The sequence below is a fragment of the Nanorana parkeri genome, unplaced genomic scaffold (genome assembly GCF_000935625.1).
Source record: "Nanorana parkeri isolate BGI_ZX_2015 unplaced genomic scaffold, ASM93562v1 scaffold1048, whole genome shotgun sequence".
NCBI classification, from domain to species: domain Eukaryota; kingdom Metazoa; phylum Chordata; class Amphibia; order Anura; family Dicroglossidae; genus Nanorana; species Nanorana parkeri.
This window is the reverse complement of record NW_017307316.1, coordinates 443,140-457,452: the sequence shown is the minus strand read 5'-3', so window position 1 is coordinate 457,452 and position 14,313 is coordinate 443,140. Positions and strand designations below refer to the sequence as shown.

The following is a 14,313-nucleotide window of genomic DNA, read 5'->3' as shown; positions in this document are numbered from 1 at the left end:
ATAATAAAACAATAATAATAATAAAACAATAATAATAATATGTAGTAAAGGTGTAGAACAAGAAACGATATCTGCATCATACAGTCCATGACACCGATGTCCTCTTACCTGTGTAGACAAAGCGCCCCGGCGATCCTTTACAGAAGTGTTTGGACTTGTAGGAGAGCGTCACCTCCACCACGCCGGGGATGTGCCTCGGAGGTGTCTGAACTCTGATGGCATGGGGGGTTATTAGCTAGGAAAACAGAAGGATTACCTGTCACAGGATGTAATGTCCTCTTTATTGGTCCACCATTTATATAACAGTCCATCCATCCAATATCTGACAGGACGCACACTGCCATCTCATACACTGCTTACTGATCCAGCACTGCTTCATCCTCCAATATCAGACAAGATACACACTGTCACCTTATATACAGCCTATGGATCCAGCACCGCTTCCTCCTCCAATATCAGGCAAGACACAGACTGTAACCTTATATACAGCCTATGGATCCAGCACCGCTTCCTCCTCCAATATCAGACAAGACTGTCACCATATATACAGCCTATGGATCCAGCACCGCTTCCTCCTCCAATATCAGACAAGACTGTCACCATATATACAGCCTATGGATCCAGCACCGCTTCCTCCTCCAATATCAGACAAGACTGTCACCATATATACAGCCTATGGATCCAGCACCGCTTCCTCCTCCAATATCAGACAAGACTGTCACCATATATACAGCCTATGGATCCAGCACCGCTTCCTCCTCCAATATCAGACAAGACTGTCACCATATATACAGCCTATGGATCCAGCACCGCTTCCTCCTCCAATATCAGACAAGACTGTCACCATATATACAGCCTATGGAACCAGCACTGCTTCCACAAGCAATATCAGACAAGACACACACTGTCACCATATAAACAGTGTACGGATCCAGCACTGCTTCCTCCTCCAATATCAGACAAGACACACACTGTCACCATATAAACAGTGTACGGATCCAGCACTGCTTCCTCCTCCAATATCAGACAAGACTGTCACCATATATACAGCCTATGGAACCAGCACTGCTTCCTCCTCCACTATCAGACAAGACACACACTGTCACCATATAAACAGTGTACGGATCCAGCACCGCTTCCTCCTCCAATATCAGATATGACACACACTATCACCATATATACAGCCTATGGAACCAGCACTGCTTCCTCCTCCACTATCAGACAAGACACACACTGTCACCATATAAACAGTGTACGGATCCAGCACCGCTTCCTCCTCCAATATCAGATATGACACACACTATCACCATATATACAGCCTATGGAACCAGCACTGCTTCCTCCTCCACTATCAGACAAGACACACACTGTCACCATATAAACAGTGTACGGATCCAGCACCGCTTCCTCCTCCAATATCAGATATGACACACACTATCACCATATATACAGCCTATGGAACCAGCACTGCTTCCTCCTCCACTATCAGACAAGACACACACTGTCACCATATATACAGCGTACCGATCCAGCACGGCTTCCTCCTCCAATATCAGATATGACACACACTATCACCATATATACAGCGTACAGATCCAGCACTGCTTCCTCCTCCAATATCAGACATGACACACACTATCACCATATATACAGCGTACGGATCCAGCAATGCTTCCACCTCCAGTTGATAACAAGGCTCATGCTATCATACATATTATTAGGGACATACGTATATACATATATATATACATTTAATAATTCCCCTCAGCATGCAACTCACCTCACTCCACACCAGCATTGTGCCAAACACCACCTGCAGACCGTCGAAGAAGTGGTCTCCTATGAGGATGACGGTGGCTCCACCCGTGGTCCAACCCTCGCTGGGACTGATGGCTTTGATACACGGGGTTGCTGCTTCATGATCAGAGAAGGAAACCATAGAATGTGATATAATAAAGGATACACAGTACGAATAATATATACATATACTAAACATAGACCGGGATGCCATGACGTACACTGTAACAGGAGACAAAGCTTTCCTCCTACATCTGTCTTCTCCATGACTAATCAGACACAAGAGGAAACCATCTCAACCACAGACCATGGTAAGCACATTGGGCACATTCTGCCCCTAAAGTGTAACTAAACCTTTTGCATCCTATGGTGAGTTATTACTCCAGAAGAGTACGAACCCTTCCTAGGAATGAGAGCACAGCACAGGAACGGGCCACACTTGGTAGGTTTTGGCAGGTGGCTGTGTGACCTCATTGGTGATCTCACTGGATCATGGAGCAAGATGAGTATAAGACTTGTAGACGGGGGCACGGCATGCTACAATATTGGCCCAACAAGAACCCTCTAGCACTCTTGAAACTTCTGACACCTTTTATTATGACCTATGCTGCAATTAGGGAGATCGTCCCTCATGTCCTACCCCAGTGATAGGTATCAAGAAGCCAAGACGTGGGGTAGATCCTCCCAAGGAAGATACACACAGTTTTGCTTAGAGCTTTTCTATACCAACAAACAAAAATAAGACAGCTCACTAGTCCTTAGATGTGGTAGCTGCATTAGTTTTCTTTTTTTCTGGCTTTTTTCCTGCCCTGCCCCACTTCCTGCCCTAGGGTGACACAACAAAGGCTGCAGCTAACTATTATTTTCATAATCGATTAGTTGCCCGATTATTTTTTCAACTAATCGATTGGTTGTATAAAAAAAAAAACTCTCTCCCAACCAACTAATTGATGATGAGAATGGTTGCCAACTATACTCATTATCGATTATAATCGATTTAATCGATTAGTTGTTGCAGCCCTAGACACAACACTTACTCGTTATACTGTATAGAGGAGCGGCGTTGTCACCCAAGGACAGGAAGTGTTTTAGAATTATGCGACTCCTCCCTTTGTTCCATTACATGGAGAGGGGTACAGTATGAGGGATTTTGTAGTTCACAGAGACAGCTGGCAACAATGTAACTTATAAGAATACAGCACAGGCAGAGACCACAGGAAGTTTTCAGCTGACGAGGTTTCTGTCAGGATCAGCGGGTCATTTTTTCACTTATCGTATAGATAACAAAACCCTTTTACTGGTATATTTCATAGACCAAAAGGGAGTAAATAAGAAAAGTTCATAGTTCGGGTTTACATACACTTCAGGTTCCATTTTCACTGGCCACACTGAGTTTTAGGGAGAGCGGGAGTGGCTTCATCCGCCTCCGGCTTATAGCTTGGTGACAAGCCCCATGCTTCCCCCTCACTATATAGATCAGAGTTATATAGATGTATACAGCCTTCCTCCATGGAGACCGGATACAGTAATATTATACACACACCTTCTGAAGGGTCCAGTCTCCGAGCCCGGCGTCCATGCTTGGAGTTATTGTGTACGAACATGTTATCAGACACGGCGAGGACGTGTCCATCCACATTCACTGTTGTAGAAACCACCACCTGAAACACAGGATTATAAACCTTCATGAGACAGCCAATAGGAATGAGTGATGCTGTACTTATAGGTCCAGTGACGGGGCGATCAAGTCTATTCATCTGTACCCGGAGTACACAGAGATAAGGGAGCTGAGCCCACACATTCCTCAGTGTAATGGGCCAATGGAGGGGTATGAAGACATATTACCGCTTCTAACACCATGGAAAGTGCAAGTCCTCTTCATTAAGGGAGCACAAGTCCCATTGCAATGGATTTATCCTCCCTTCCTCCTTTCTCTATTTCTCCCTTCCCTCCTTCCCCCCTGCCTTCATTTTTTACTTTCCTCCCACCTTTCTTTCCTCCATTGCCTTGTTCATTCCCACCCATCCCTCTTTCCTACCTTTTTCCTTTCTTTCCTTCTCTCCTTCCTTCCCATGTTTCTTTCATTTCTTCCTACCATCCACTCTTCCCTCTTTCCTTCCTTCTTTCCCTGCATATTTTCTTTCTAACCCTCCTTCTCTCCCCCTTCCCACCTTCCTTTCATTCCCTCCTTTCTTCCGTTCCCTCTTTCCTCCCCTCCATCCTTCCCACCTCCATTTCCTTCCCTCCTTCCTACCATTCTTCATTCCCTTCTTTCTTCTGTTCCCTCTTTCCTTCATTCCATCCTTCCTACCTTCCTTTCCTTCCCTCCTTCCTACCATTCTTTCTTCCTTTCTAACCTTCCCCCCTTTCTTTACTTCCCTCTTTCCTTCCTTCTTTATTTCTTTCCCACCCCTCCCTCTTTTCTACCCGTTTCCCTGCTTTCCTCACCCTCCTACCTTTCTTTCTTTCCTTTCTTCCTACGTCCTTTCCTATCATCCCACTCTTCACTCTTTCTTTCCTTATTTCCCTACTTCCTTCCTAACCTTCCTTCTCTACCCCTTCCTTTCCTTCCTTACCTCTTTTCTTCCCTTCCCTCTTTCCTCCCTTCCATCCTTCCTACCATTCTTTCCTTTCCAACCTCCCCCCCCTTTCTTTACTTTCCTCTTTCCTTCCTTCCTACCATTCTTCCTTCCTAACCTTCTTTCCCTCCCTCCCTTTCCTCTTTCCTTCCTTCCCTTCTCTCTTTCCTCCCTTGTCTCTCTCCCTTCTTTCTCGCCCTTCTTTTCTTCCTCCCCCTGCTTTCCTTCCTTTCCATTCTTCTTTATCTTCCTTCTGTCCTACCCTACTCCTGTGCTTTTATATTTTACATCAATCCTTATCCTTTATTTAATAAATTGAACCAATCACATCATTTCCTACTCCCGGAGGATCTTCCACTTCAGCCACACACACACACACACACACACACACACACACGCACACACAGACTGGGTTACACCGTCATTAGTCTATCCCTATGTGACAGGAAAGTGGAGCAGCCAGAGGAAGCTACAACACACACTCCATGCTGACATTGTACCTGGCAGGACAGGAATTCAGGGCCCCGGTGTGGGAAACAAAGATCACTAACCACTTAGCTCCCGTGCCGCAGACATGGAAATGACCAGAAGTGTACACAAGTGTCTACGGGAACATTTAGAAGGATGATTTGAATTATTTTGGATAACGTAGTTTAGGCTGAACACATATTTTTGCGCGTTCATATTGCAGGCAGAGTTCCCGGGCCAAGCTGTCCAGTATCACTTTTTTTCTCTGTGATTTGATATCATTGGCTGTAGGATGTCTCCAGCATCACCTCCTGAGTGGAAATGTCCGGTTCCCCCCCCCAGGATTGTATATGGGAGACACGAGGCCTCGGCGTTCAGCTCTCAGCGCACAGGTGAGGCGGAGAGTGCCATCGGAGGAGGCAGAGAGGCAGAGTTTGTTGTCAGCATTAAGAAATGCAAATGAAGTGGCATGCTAATCACGTCAGAATGTCATAATTATCAGCTCTTTAAGGAGCCCCCTAATGAGGTGACGAGCCCCGCTGTGAGGAGCTACAGAGAGTTCCTCGTTACATTCACCCGGTGGCATCCTGCGGGCTTAACCCTTCCGGCGCCGCACGCCAGGCAAAGCCTTGCTCATCGGCGGTACGGCCGCAGAGGTTGCTCACCTCGCTCAGAGTCGGGGTGACCATACACAGCCTAACCTTGGCCCAATTTGGTTATTGGCTATGGCAATCAGAGGGCCATAAGGCCACATAGGACACAGGGACTTCACATATTTTTCCATCCACCTCCTCCACTGGAACCCGCCGCGACGGAAGGTTCCGGTGGAGTTGAGCACTTTTTGCCCGTCGTTACTGGTCAGGCGTGAAGAGCAAGAAAGAGCGGCAGATAATTGTCCCAAGGGTCCACAAAAACCTTTACTGGCCTCACAAATGGCGACCAGAAGATATGCACAGCCAACACGTTTCAGAGGTTCACGTGGATTACTCATTCTGGGCATTCCCTCACTTTAGAGCGCCCCCCATTTTGTGAAGAACTACCGAGCCATCGAGCCCAAATATTGCCCCATTCCTATAGAGAAAGTTCATGGTCCAGTACCTAATCCCCACTCACCCTTGGACTATTGGTCAGGTGCCTAGCCCATTGTGATTATGTTCACCGCTACACTTACCCTGGCCTGGTATTCCCTGACTTCCTGGCTAACCCCTGCCAACTATCATCAAGGTGGAAGAGGTCAGCTATGGGGGCTTGTCCGGACCAGAACAGTTTGTTCTTGGACCCAGGGCTGGTGGCTAGACTATTGGTATTTCTGGGCTCTATTCACACCAGCGCAGTCCGTTCCGGTCCAGACAAAAAAAAATACTGCTCGTCTTGTTTTCTCTGGTCCGGAACACACTGGACTGGATCTGAAAGCTGCGTTTGCAGATCTAGATTTGGTGATGTCATCACTGGATTTCTATGCTTCTCTATGCAACGCAGGCAGGCCATGGCTGGTGAGAGGGATCGGCAGGGTGTTGCACATCCTGATACCATGACAGCACCCTGCCTTAGGACTTGATGTAACCAGTGGGCGGCCTCTGAGGAGCCCAGGAACCTCTTTGGAACCCGGTGAACATTTCAGGACTGATAATACGATCGGTCAGCGGGTGACAACGGTCAGAATGTCTCACCTGGAATCTTCTCATATCTCGTGGGTTCCCGGCGTTCTTCAGACAGTTCTGATTGCACTTTAGGAAGAACTTCAAGAAGAACCTGCAAGACAAAAGTGAGGCCATTAAGAACATTGACCCGACAACGGTGGATCCTGGGCTGTGACCCCGCACAAACATTGACCCGACACCGGTGGATCCTGGGCTGTGACCCCGCACAAACATTGACCCGACACCGGTGGATCCTGGGCTGTGACCCCGCACAAACATTGACCCGACACCGGTGGATCCTGGGCTGTGGTGGAGATAATGGCTTCTGAGATCAGTTTCTGGCATTCTACCACCACACCCACACAGGAATCACACAGAGTTGTGTAACGCCAAGAGATATATATATATATATCCATCTCTCTCTCTCTCTCTATATATATATATATGTCTATATTTTTTTCTTATACCCCTCGGTGAACGTTGTCTATGGCGCTACCCCTTTAACAGACCACTCATGAACCGTGCTTTACGGGAAATGGCCGGAGCAATTAAACCTCGGCTGCATGAAAGGGAAATATCATGAATAATTAAGTGTCCATTTCTCATGTGCTCAGCAAAGCACACACACCCCCCCTCACCTGTCAGCGCATGTAACCCATTGTAAGTCCACTCTTATAATATACGGATCTATAACACGCTCCGGGTGGTACCAGTGGCCGGGGTATGGCCGCTGCTTCATCGGCCTCTGCGGGATCAATCTAATGGAAGGCCATGAAACATTCTGCCCCCCCGGAGCAGCTGCCATTGTCATTCGTAGACTTTATTAAAGAGATCGGCCTTAAGAGCAATTCCAGTTAACATGTGAGATCAATTACTTGATGAGCCTTAAAGAGAACCTGTGGACTCACCTCACTTCTATAGGTGGCCTCCGGTCTCTAAAACAGGCAAATTCACTTTAATCCGAATTAAAGGGGGGGGGGGGGGAGTTCAGACGACTCCTCGCAGGGTCACCGGGAGTCTACTTCCCGACCCCTCTGCTGTTCAAACTCCTCCCCCTTTATCTCTGCTCTACAAATTGTATCCAGACCTCCAATCTGGGTTTTAATTTGATGGGTCGGCTTCGAGAAACTTCTTGTTGCTGGAATTTTTGACATCGGGCTTTTAGCATGAGAATGAGGTGTGTTTGAGAATTCCGAATCAGGGTTCCCAGATCATGAGATTCCAGATATACGGGAGCTGGGAGGACCGGCACTCTATGGCATGAAGCACTGGACTGCTCCGCGGCTCGGCTCGGCTGCCTTTACATATTTATAATACAAAGGAAATAATCATATTGAGGTGATTTATACATGCATGTTATATGTACGTGGGGCATGCCGTGTCTACTCTTCATAGGATGGCCTGAACTTTGATGAGTGTACAATTGCCGATGGTGCACTTGCCCCTAATGATCTAACCTTTGTCAGGGAACTAGTGCTATTGCTCAATGTGGACTTGACCCTGATGAAGCCACACAGCTGGTGAAACGTGGGGAATGAATCTGGGAGCACTTTGATGTTGGTGAGCGAAATATAGAAAATGTAGAAGGAGATATGTACTAAAAGGCAGCAGTCTAAACCTAACTTTATATGTACATGGGGGTAGACAGTATCTACTGTTCATATAATGACCTAACCCTAAGTGCTATTGCTCATTGTGGACTTGACCCCGATGAAGCCACATAGCTGGTGAAACGTGTTGGGAATGGATATGTGAGCACTTTAAACCCTATGAGGCACAGTAAGGGAGGTCAGGTGACCTCTTGTTCTACTCTATGAGACACAGTAAGGGAGGTCAGGTGACCTTTCTCTCTACCCTATGAGGCACAGTAAGGGAGGTCAGGTGACCTCTTGTTCTACTCTATGAGGCACAGTAAGGGAGGTCAGGTGGCCTTTCTCTCTACCCTATGAGGCACAGTAAGGGAGGTCAGGTGACCTTTCTCTCTACCCTATGAGGCACAGTAAGGGAGGTCAGGTGACCTCTCTCTCTACCCTATGAGGCACAGTAAGGGAGGTCAGGTGACCTTTCTCTCTCCCCTATGAGGCACAGTAAGGGAGGTCGGGTGACCTCTCTCTCTCCCCTATGAGGCACAGTAAGGGAGGTCGTGTGACCTCTCTCTCTCTCTCCCCTATGAGGCACAGTAAGGGAGGTCAGGTGACCTCTCTCTCTCCCCTATGAGGCACAGTAAGAGAGGTCGGGTGACCTCTCTCTCTCCCCTATGAGGCACAGTAAGGGAGGTCGGGTGATCTCTCTCTCTCCCCTATGAGGCACAGTAAGGGAGGTCAGGTGACCTCTCTCTCTCCCCTATGAGGCACAGTAAGAGAGGTCGGGTGACCTCTCTCTCTCCCCTATGAGGCACAGTAAGGGAGGTCAGGTGACCTCTCTCTCTCCCCTATGAGGCACAGTAAGGGAGGTCAGGTGACCTCTCTCTCTCCCCTATGAGGCACAGTAAGGGAGGTCAGGTGACCTCTCTCTCTCCCCTATGAGGCACAGTAAGAGAGGTCGGGTGACCTCTCTCTCTCCCCTATGAGGCACAGTAAGGGAGGTCAGGTGACCTCTCTCTCTCTCTCCTATGAGGCACAGTAAGGGAGGTCAGGTGACCTCTCTCTCTCCCCTATGAGGCACAGTAAGGGAGGTCAGGTGACCTCTCTCTCTCCCCTATGAGGCACAGTAAGAGAGGTCGGGTGACCTCTCTCTCTCCCCTATGAGGCACAGTAAGGGAGGTCGGGTGACCTCTCTCTCTCTCCTATGAGGCACAGTAAGGGAGGTCAGGTGACCTCTCTCTCTCTCTCCTATGAGGCACAGTAAGGGAGGTCAGGTGACCTCTCTCTCTCCCCTATGAGGCACAGTAAGGGAGGTCAGGTGACCTCTCTCTCTCTCCCCTATGAGGCACAGTAAGAGAAGTCGGGTGACCTCTCTCTCTCCCCTATGAGGCACAGTAAGGGAGGTCAGGTGACCTCTCTCTCTCTCTCCTATGAGGCACAGTAAGGGAGGTCAGGTGACCTCTCTCTCTCCTATGAGGCACAGTAAGGGAGGTCAGGTGACCTCTCTCTCTCCCCTATGAGGCACAGTAAGGGAGGTCAGGTGACCTCTCTCTCTCCCCTATGAGGCACAGTAAGAGAGGTCGGGTGACCTCTCTCTCTCCCCTATGAGGCACAGTAAGGGAGGTCGGGTGACCTCTCTCTCTCTCCTATGAGGCACAGTAAGGGAGGTCAGGTGACCTCTCTCTCTCTCCCCTATGAGGCACAGTAAGGGAGGTCAGGTGACCTCTCTCTCTACCCTATGAGGCACAGTAAGGGAGGTCGGGTGACCTCTCTCTCTGGTCTCTGCAAAGTCAGAACAGGGATATGAAAGCTGAATCTTTTTTATTTAACCAAATACATTTTTGTTATTAGCAAGGAGTTGTAACAGATTGTATCTGTCAACACGCCATCAGACCAGAACGTGGCATGATTATTTTTTTTTTTTAAGCTGCTTCTTAATGGCGAGCATCCCTAAAGAGAACCAGTCACCACTAGGCTCATGCAGGAAATCTATTGTATTTTATTGTTAAATTATATTATTATTATTACTTTTTTATTATTATTTTATGGTTACTATTATTATTATTATTAATAATAGTAACCATAAAATAATAAGAATCATTATCATCATCTAATGGGGTATTGATTTTGATTGGAGTTGACTTTACCACCAGCCCACCTGTGACACTTATTCCCAAGTTTAGCTCTAAAAATTAACCCTTACATTACCCTCACTCACTCATAGAAGCCTTCACAATAAAGTGTTTCTAAACCAAAACAGCTTTTGTTTCATTTTGGATGGAGCTTGGTAGGGTGAGAACCTCTGCCTGGGTAACATTGTTGTGTGTGCCTGTAAAAAAAATAAATCAAGGCAACTGCACTTGCTGTATCCTTATTGTAGACTTTTCGCCGGTCATCCGACCAGCTTTCTTAATTCAGAATTGAGAAAGCTGGTCAGACGACCAGCAAAACGTCTTCAAGAAAAATATAGCGAGTCTACTTGCCTGGATTTATTTTTTTTATAGTTATATCGTGACCTGGATGAATGAGAACCTTCACAGACATTGCTGTGTGTGGTGGATTCCCCCTTTCCTGTTTCTTCTGGTGTCTTTGTCACAGATACTGATGGGAAAACCAAAATGTTGAGTCGTCACCTGAACAGAGAAAGAAACAGAATCTCCCAATGGGGACACCTGTTGCGGGGTACAGCTGTCTAAGACGGGACTTTCCCTCACTTTAAAGGGATTTTCCTTCACTTCCTGTTAAGTCTACAGGATGGGAAGTTGAAGAAAATCTCCCCCAATGGGACACAGATGACCAAACAGAAAGGTGTTATCGGATATACACTATATTGCCAAAAGTATTGGGACGCCTTTGCACGCACATGAACTTTAATGGCATTGCAGTCTTAGTCCGTAGGGTTCAGTATTGGATTGGCTCCGCCCTTTGTCGCTATAACAGCTCCAACTCTCTCACTTTGTTATAATACCAGTAACAGGTGACCGCAGAATATTTAGTAGCCAGGAAATATCACAGAACACCTGAATCCAATGATTTGGAGGGGTGTCCCAATACTTTCGGCAATATAGTGTACGTTACCTTTTCATATAACTTCCTAACACCCTACCCTATGCTTAACCTAGCTCTTAAGTCCAACCGGTGTAGGTAATAAACTGTCTGCTGGGTGTATACCGGGCCCTCTGTGGTACAGGGGACCCCATGGAAAATAAGGGGAGCTGACTTGTTTTGACTTAATAAGACATTAGGAATTCACTGATTGATTTTTCTTGCTGCCTGCGGTGGCTCTTTGCTTCCATCCCAGAGATAACAGATCTTTGCTTGACTTGAACATGGCCTGGGATCTCCTATGGGATTACAGCCATCAGAAGGTCCCTTTTAGCGATGCAGCACATGAAGAGCCAGCTATGTAAGCGTGGGCCAGCGTCAGACTTCGACTCGGAGGATCAGAGGACGGCACAAACCCAGGAAGAGGAACAGGGAATGAACAGGAGCCAGACAAAGACAAGAGACAGACAAGATCCATTCCCAGCGGCTTCCCGGAGTCATGAAATATTTATAGTCCCGGGACGTGGCATTCTGTGCTGGGCCGCGCTGCCTGAATTATACATGGGGCTGCTGCGTACCCTCAAGGAGACAAGCGGGCACAGCGGCACGCTGGCATATGGTGGCACACAAACACATATTGCGCAGCCAGGTACATATTTATACATTCTAGCTGAACTGTGAGCCAATGTTGATACACAAACAATGCAACCTATATTTCCACCTGGGTACCCATATGTCCCCGAACAATACCAGACGGTTGGGAGGTGGCGCCAAAGCGGAAATCTGAGGCAAATCGGAGAGGGAATCCTGTATGCAAGGATCATTTTTAAGCAAATTAAATATTTTACTCAACAGAAGTGTATTCTGAAACCGGAAGTTGTTTACATGTCAATCACTTCCTTTAGAGATCCTAAAGACACAGCATTTGCTCCTCATTTTGGGATAACGCTGTCATAAAACTAATTCCTTTATGACCATGTGACCAGGACTGCTGGTTAATAGCCCAGGTACAGCTTAATACCAAGATAGGTACCCAACTGTCCATCCAGAGCCGCCGGTATATAAACCAGATACATCCTAAATATAGAGCCATTTATCCAATTTTGGAGGACAATAAGGGGGGGAGAGGGAGGGGGAGAGAGAAAAAGAGAGAGAAGGAGGGGGAGAGAGAGAGAGGGGGATGAAAGAGAAAGGGGAGAGAGAGATAGATGCATGCACAGTAATTCAAAGAAGGGTTACACCGTAATCCCAGGACATGGCCTGGGACACAGCATCATCAAGACTGGGGTGCAAGATCAGGGACTGGCCCTGGAAATCCAGGACAGTTGGCACCTATACAGCAGGATGTGAGGTGTGTAAACAGCTACCTCTATAAAAACTTTATGGATGCTAAAATCCATTTTCCCATGGGGGCAAAATCAAAGAATTGCAGAGCAGGCCAAAACAATGTAAAACTCCCTTTTAACATCTGTATTTAAGCTACAATCCCTAAACAAGTTGGTTTGATTATTTTAGAAACAGCAGGAATCCACCGACCAATCGTGTCTCATGGCACTGGCTCAAGTTGCTGGAAGTGTACATCCAGTACAACGGGTTAACCAAATCCACCCATGGTGGTCATACTCTTCTGGGCATACAGTTGTGGTCACCTGTGACCTGACCCCCGTATGTGAGCTTGTTGGACATCCATATCAATGCCCATAGTCCTGGAATAGGAGTTCCCCACCACCACCAAACTCTGCAGTTTGACAAGCATCCACTCTCCTGAGAAGGCTTTGCACAAGACATTTGAGTGTGCTGGTGGAATTTGTGGCCATTCAGACAAAAGAGCATTTGTGAGGTCAGGTACTGATGTTGGTGTAGAAGAGCTGGCTCACAAATCAGCATTCTAATTCATCTCAGAGGTGTTCAGTAGTTTTGAGGCCAATGCACTGTGCAAACCATCAAATTCATTCACATCAGACTCATCAAACCATGTTGAGTTTTGGAGCTGGCTTAATGGAGCTGGCTTTATGCAGTGGGGCACAGCCATGATGGAACAGAAAGGGGCCTTCAGCAAACTGTGACAGTGACAATGTCTTGGTATGCTGTCGCATTAACAGTACCCTTCACTGGAATTTGATAGTATGGAGGGGTGTCCAGATACTTTTGGCCATGTAGAAAAGTGTGATAGCCTGGTGGGTGTCCACAAAGCTTTGACCATAAATGTACAAAAAAGAAATATAACCCTAAAACCATAATCAATATAATGACATACAAGGACATACCAGTTGTGGTTTTACACTAATAAGTGTGTAAATAACCATAGATGGCTTTTTGATCCTTTGTTGTATTGCCTAAGGTGTGATGTGTTAGACCATTAATACCAAATGGCCATCATTTGAAGGGCACAGTGTACCTGGGTGTTCTGGCTGACCATGTGCAGTTCTCTATGGGCATCAGGTAGGTGTCCTAAAATGGCCACTAGCCATATGTGAAAGCCTGGGACTCCCGTGGTACATTGCCCTCTATACAGCCTCCCCAGCCGAGACTCCACTCGGATAAAACTCCCAGCGACTTTTTCACCTACTTAGGCAGCAGTCGTGCATATGGTCTGCCAGTTAAAAATAAAGACAATACGCATAAATTAGCATCCATAATGTACCACTCTTCCCATTAAATATGCAAATTCCCCCAGACATTACAGAACACCTTCTGTTCAGAGTGAATAAATTTGAATTTGCAATTAGAATAATCTTGTATAATTAATGAAAAGCGTCAATTTTGGCTCATAAGTAATTTGATTATCATGTTGATAGGGCACTTATCAAGCTCTCTAAACCACTGGGGCTGGGCTGCCAGGAGAGGGGACTAGAGGGGGCAGGGGTAAGGTGTGGAGAGACCACCCGGGGGCCTGTGGGGGTCCAGGGGCAGCGGATGACAATACCACACAATGGTACAGGCTGGCAATGAGTCCAGTATTGGTGGATACCAGTGTGAGTATTTGTGTCGGTTTGTTGCAGTTGTATTTCATTTAATCCCGGAGCACCTCAAAATGAGTGGATTAATCGCCTGCACCCAATAATAATCATCAGCACCCCAAATGTGTGTACATTGATTCCCTACAATATGTCAGTATATATTCCATTTCTATAGAAATGCCAAAATATATATTTATTACAACATTGGATTACACCCTAAAATATATATATATATATATAT

The 14,313-nt window shown here is 46.7% G+C and overlaps 1 protein-coding gene across 6 annotated transcripts in view; it reads right to left on the bottom strand.

The window, feature by feature from the left end:
- Positions 1-14,313, bottom strand: part of LOC108796053 (transcription factor COE3-like) — a 108,665-nt gene that overhangs the window by 33,581 nt on the left and 60,771 nt on the right. For 3 of the 6 annotated variants that reach the window (XM_018567436.1, XM_018567438.1, XM_018567437.1), the window contains 4 exons: positions 6,515-6,596; positions 3,341-3,458; positions 1,781-1,911; positions 109-235 (listed from right to left, as the gene is read on the bottom strand). In XM_018567436.1, coding sequence (XP_018422938.1) covers positions 109-235; positions 1,781-1,911; positions 3,341-3,458; positions 6,515-6,596 — 458 coding nt within the window. Of the gene's footprint in view, positions 1-108; positions 236-1,780; positions 1,915-3,298; positions 3,459-6,514; positions 6,597-14,313 lie in introns of all 6 variants that reach the window. The other 3 variants (XM_018567433.1, XM_018567434.1, XM_018567435.1) reach the window with 3 other exon arrangements.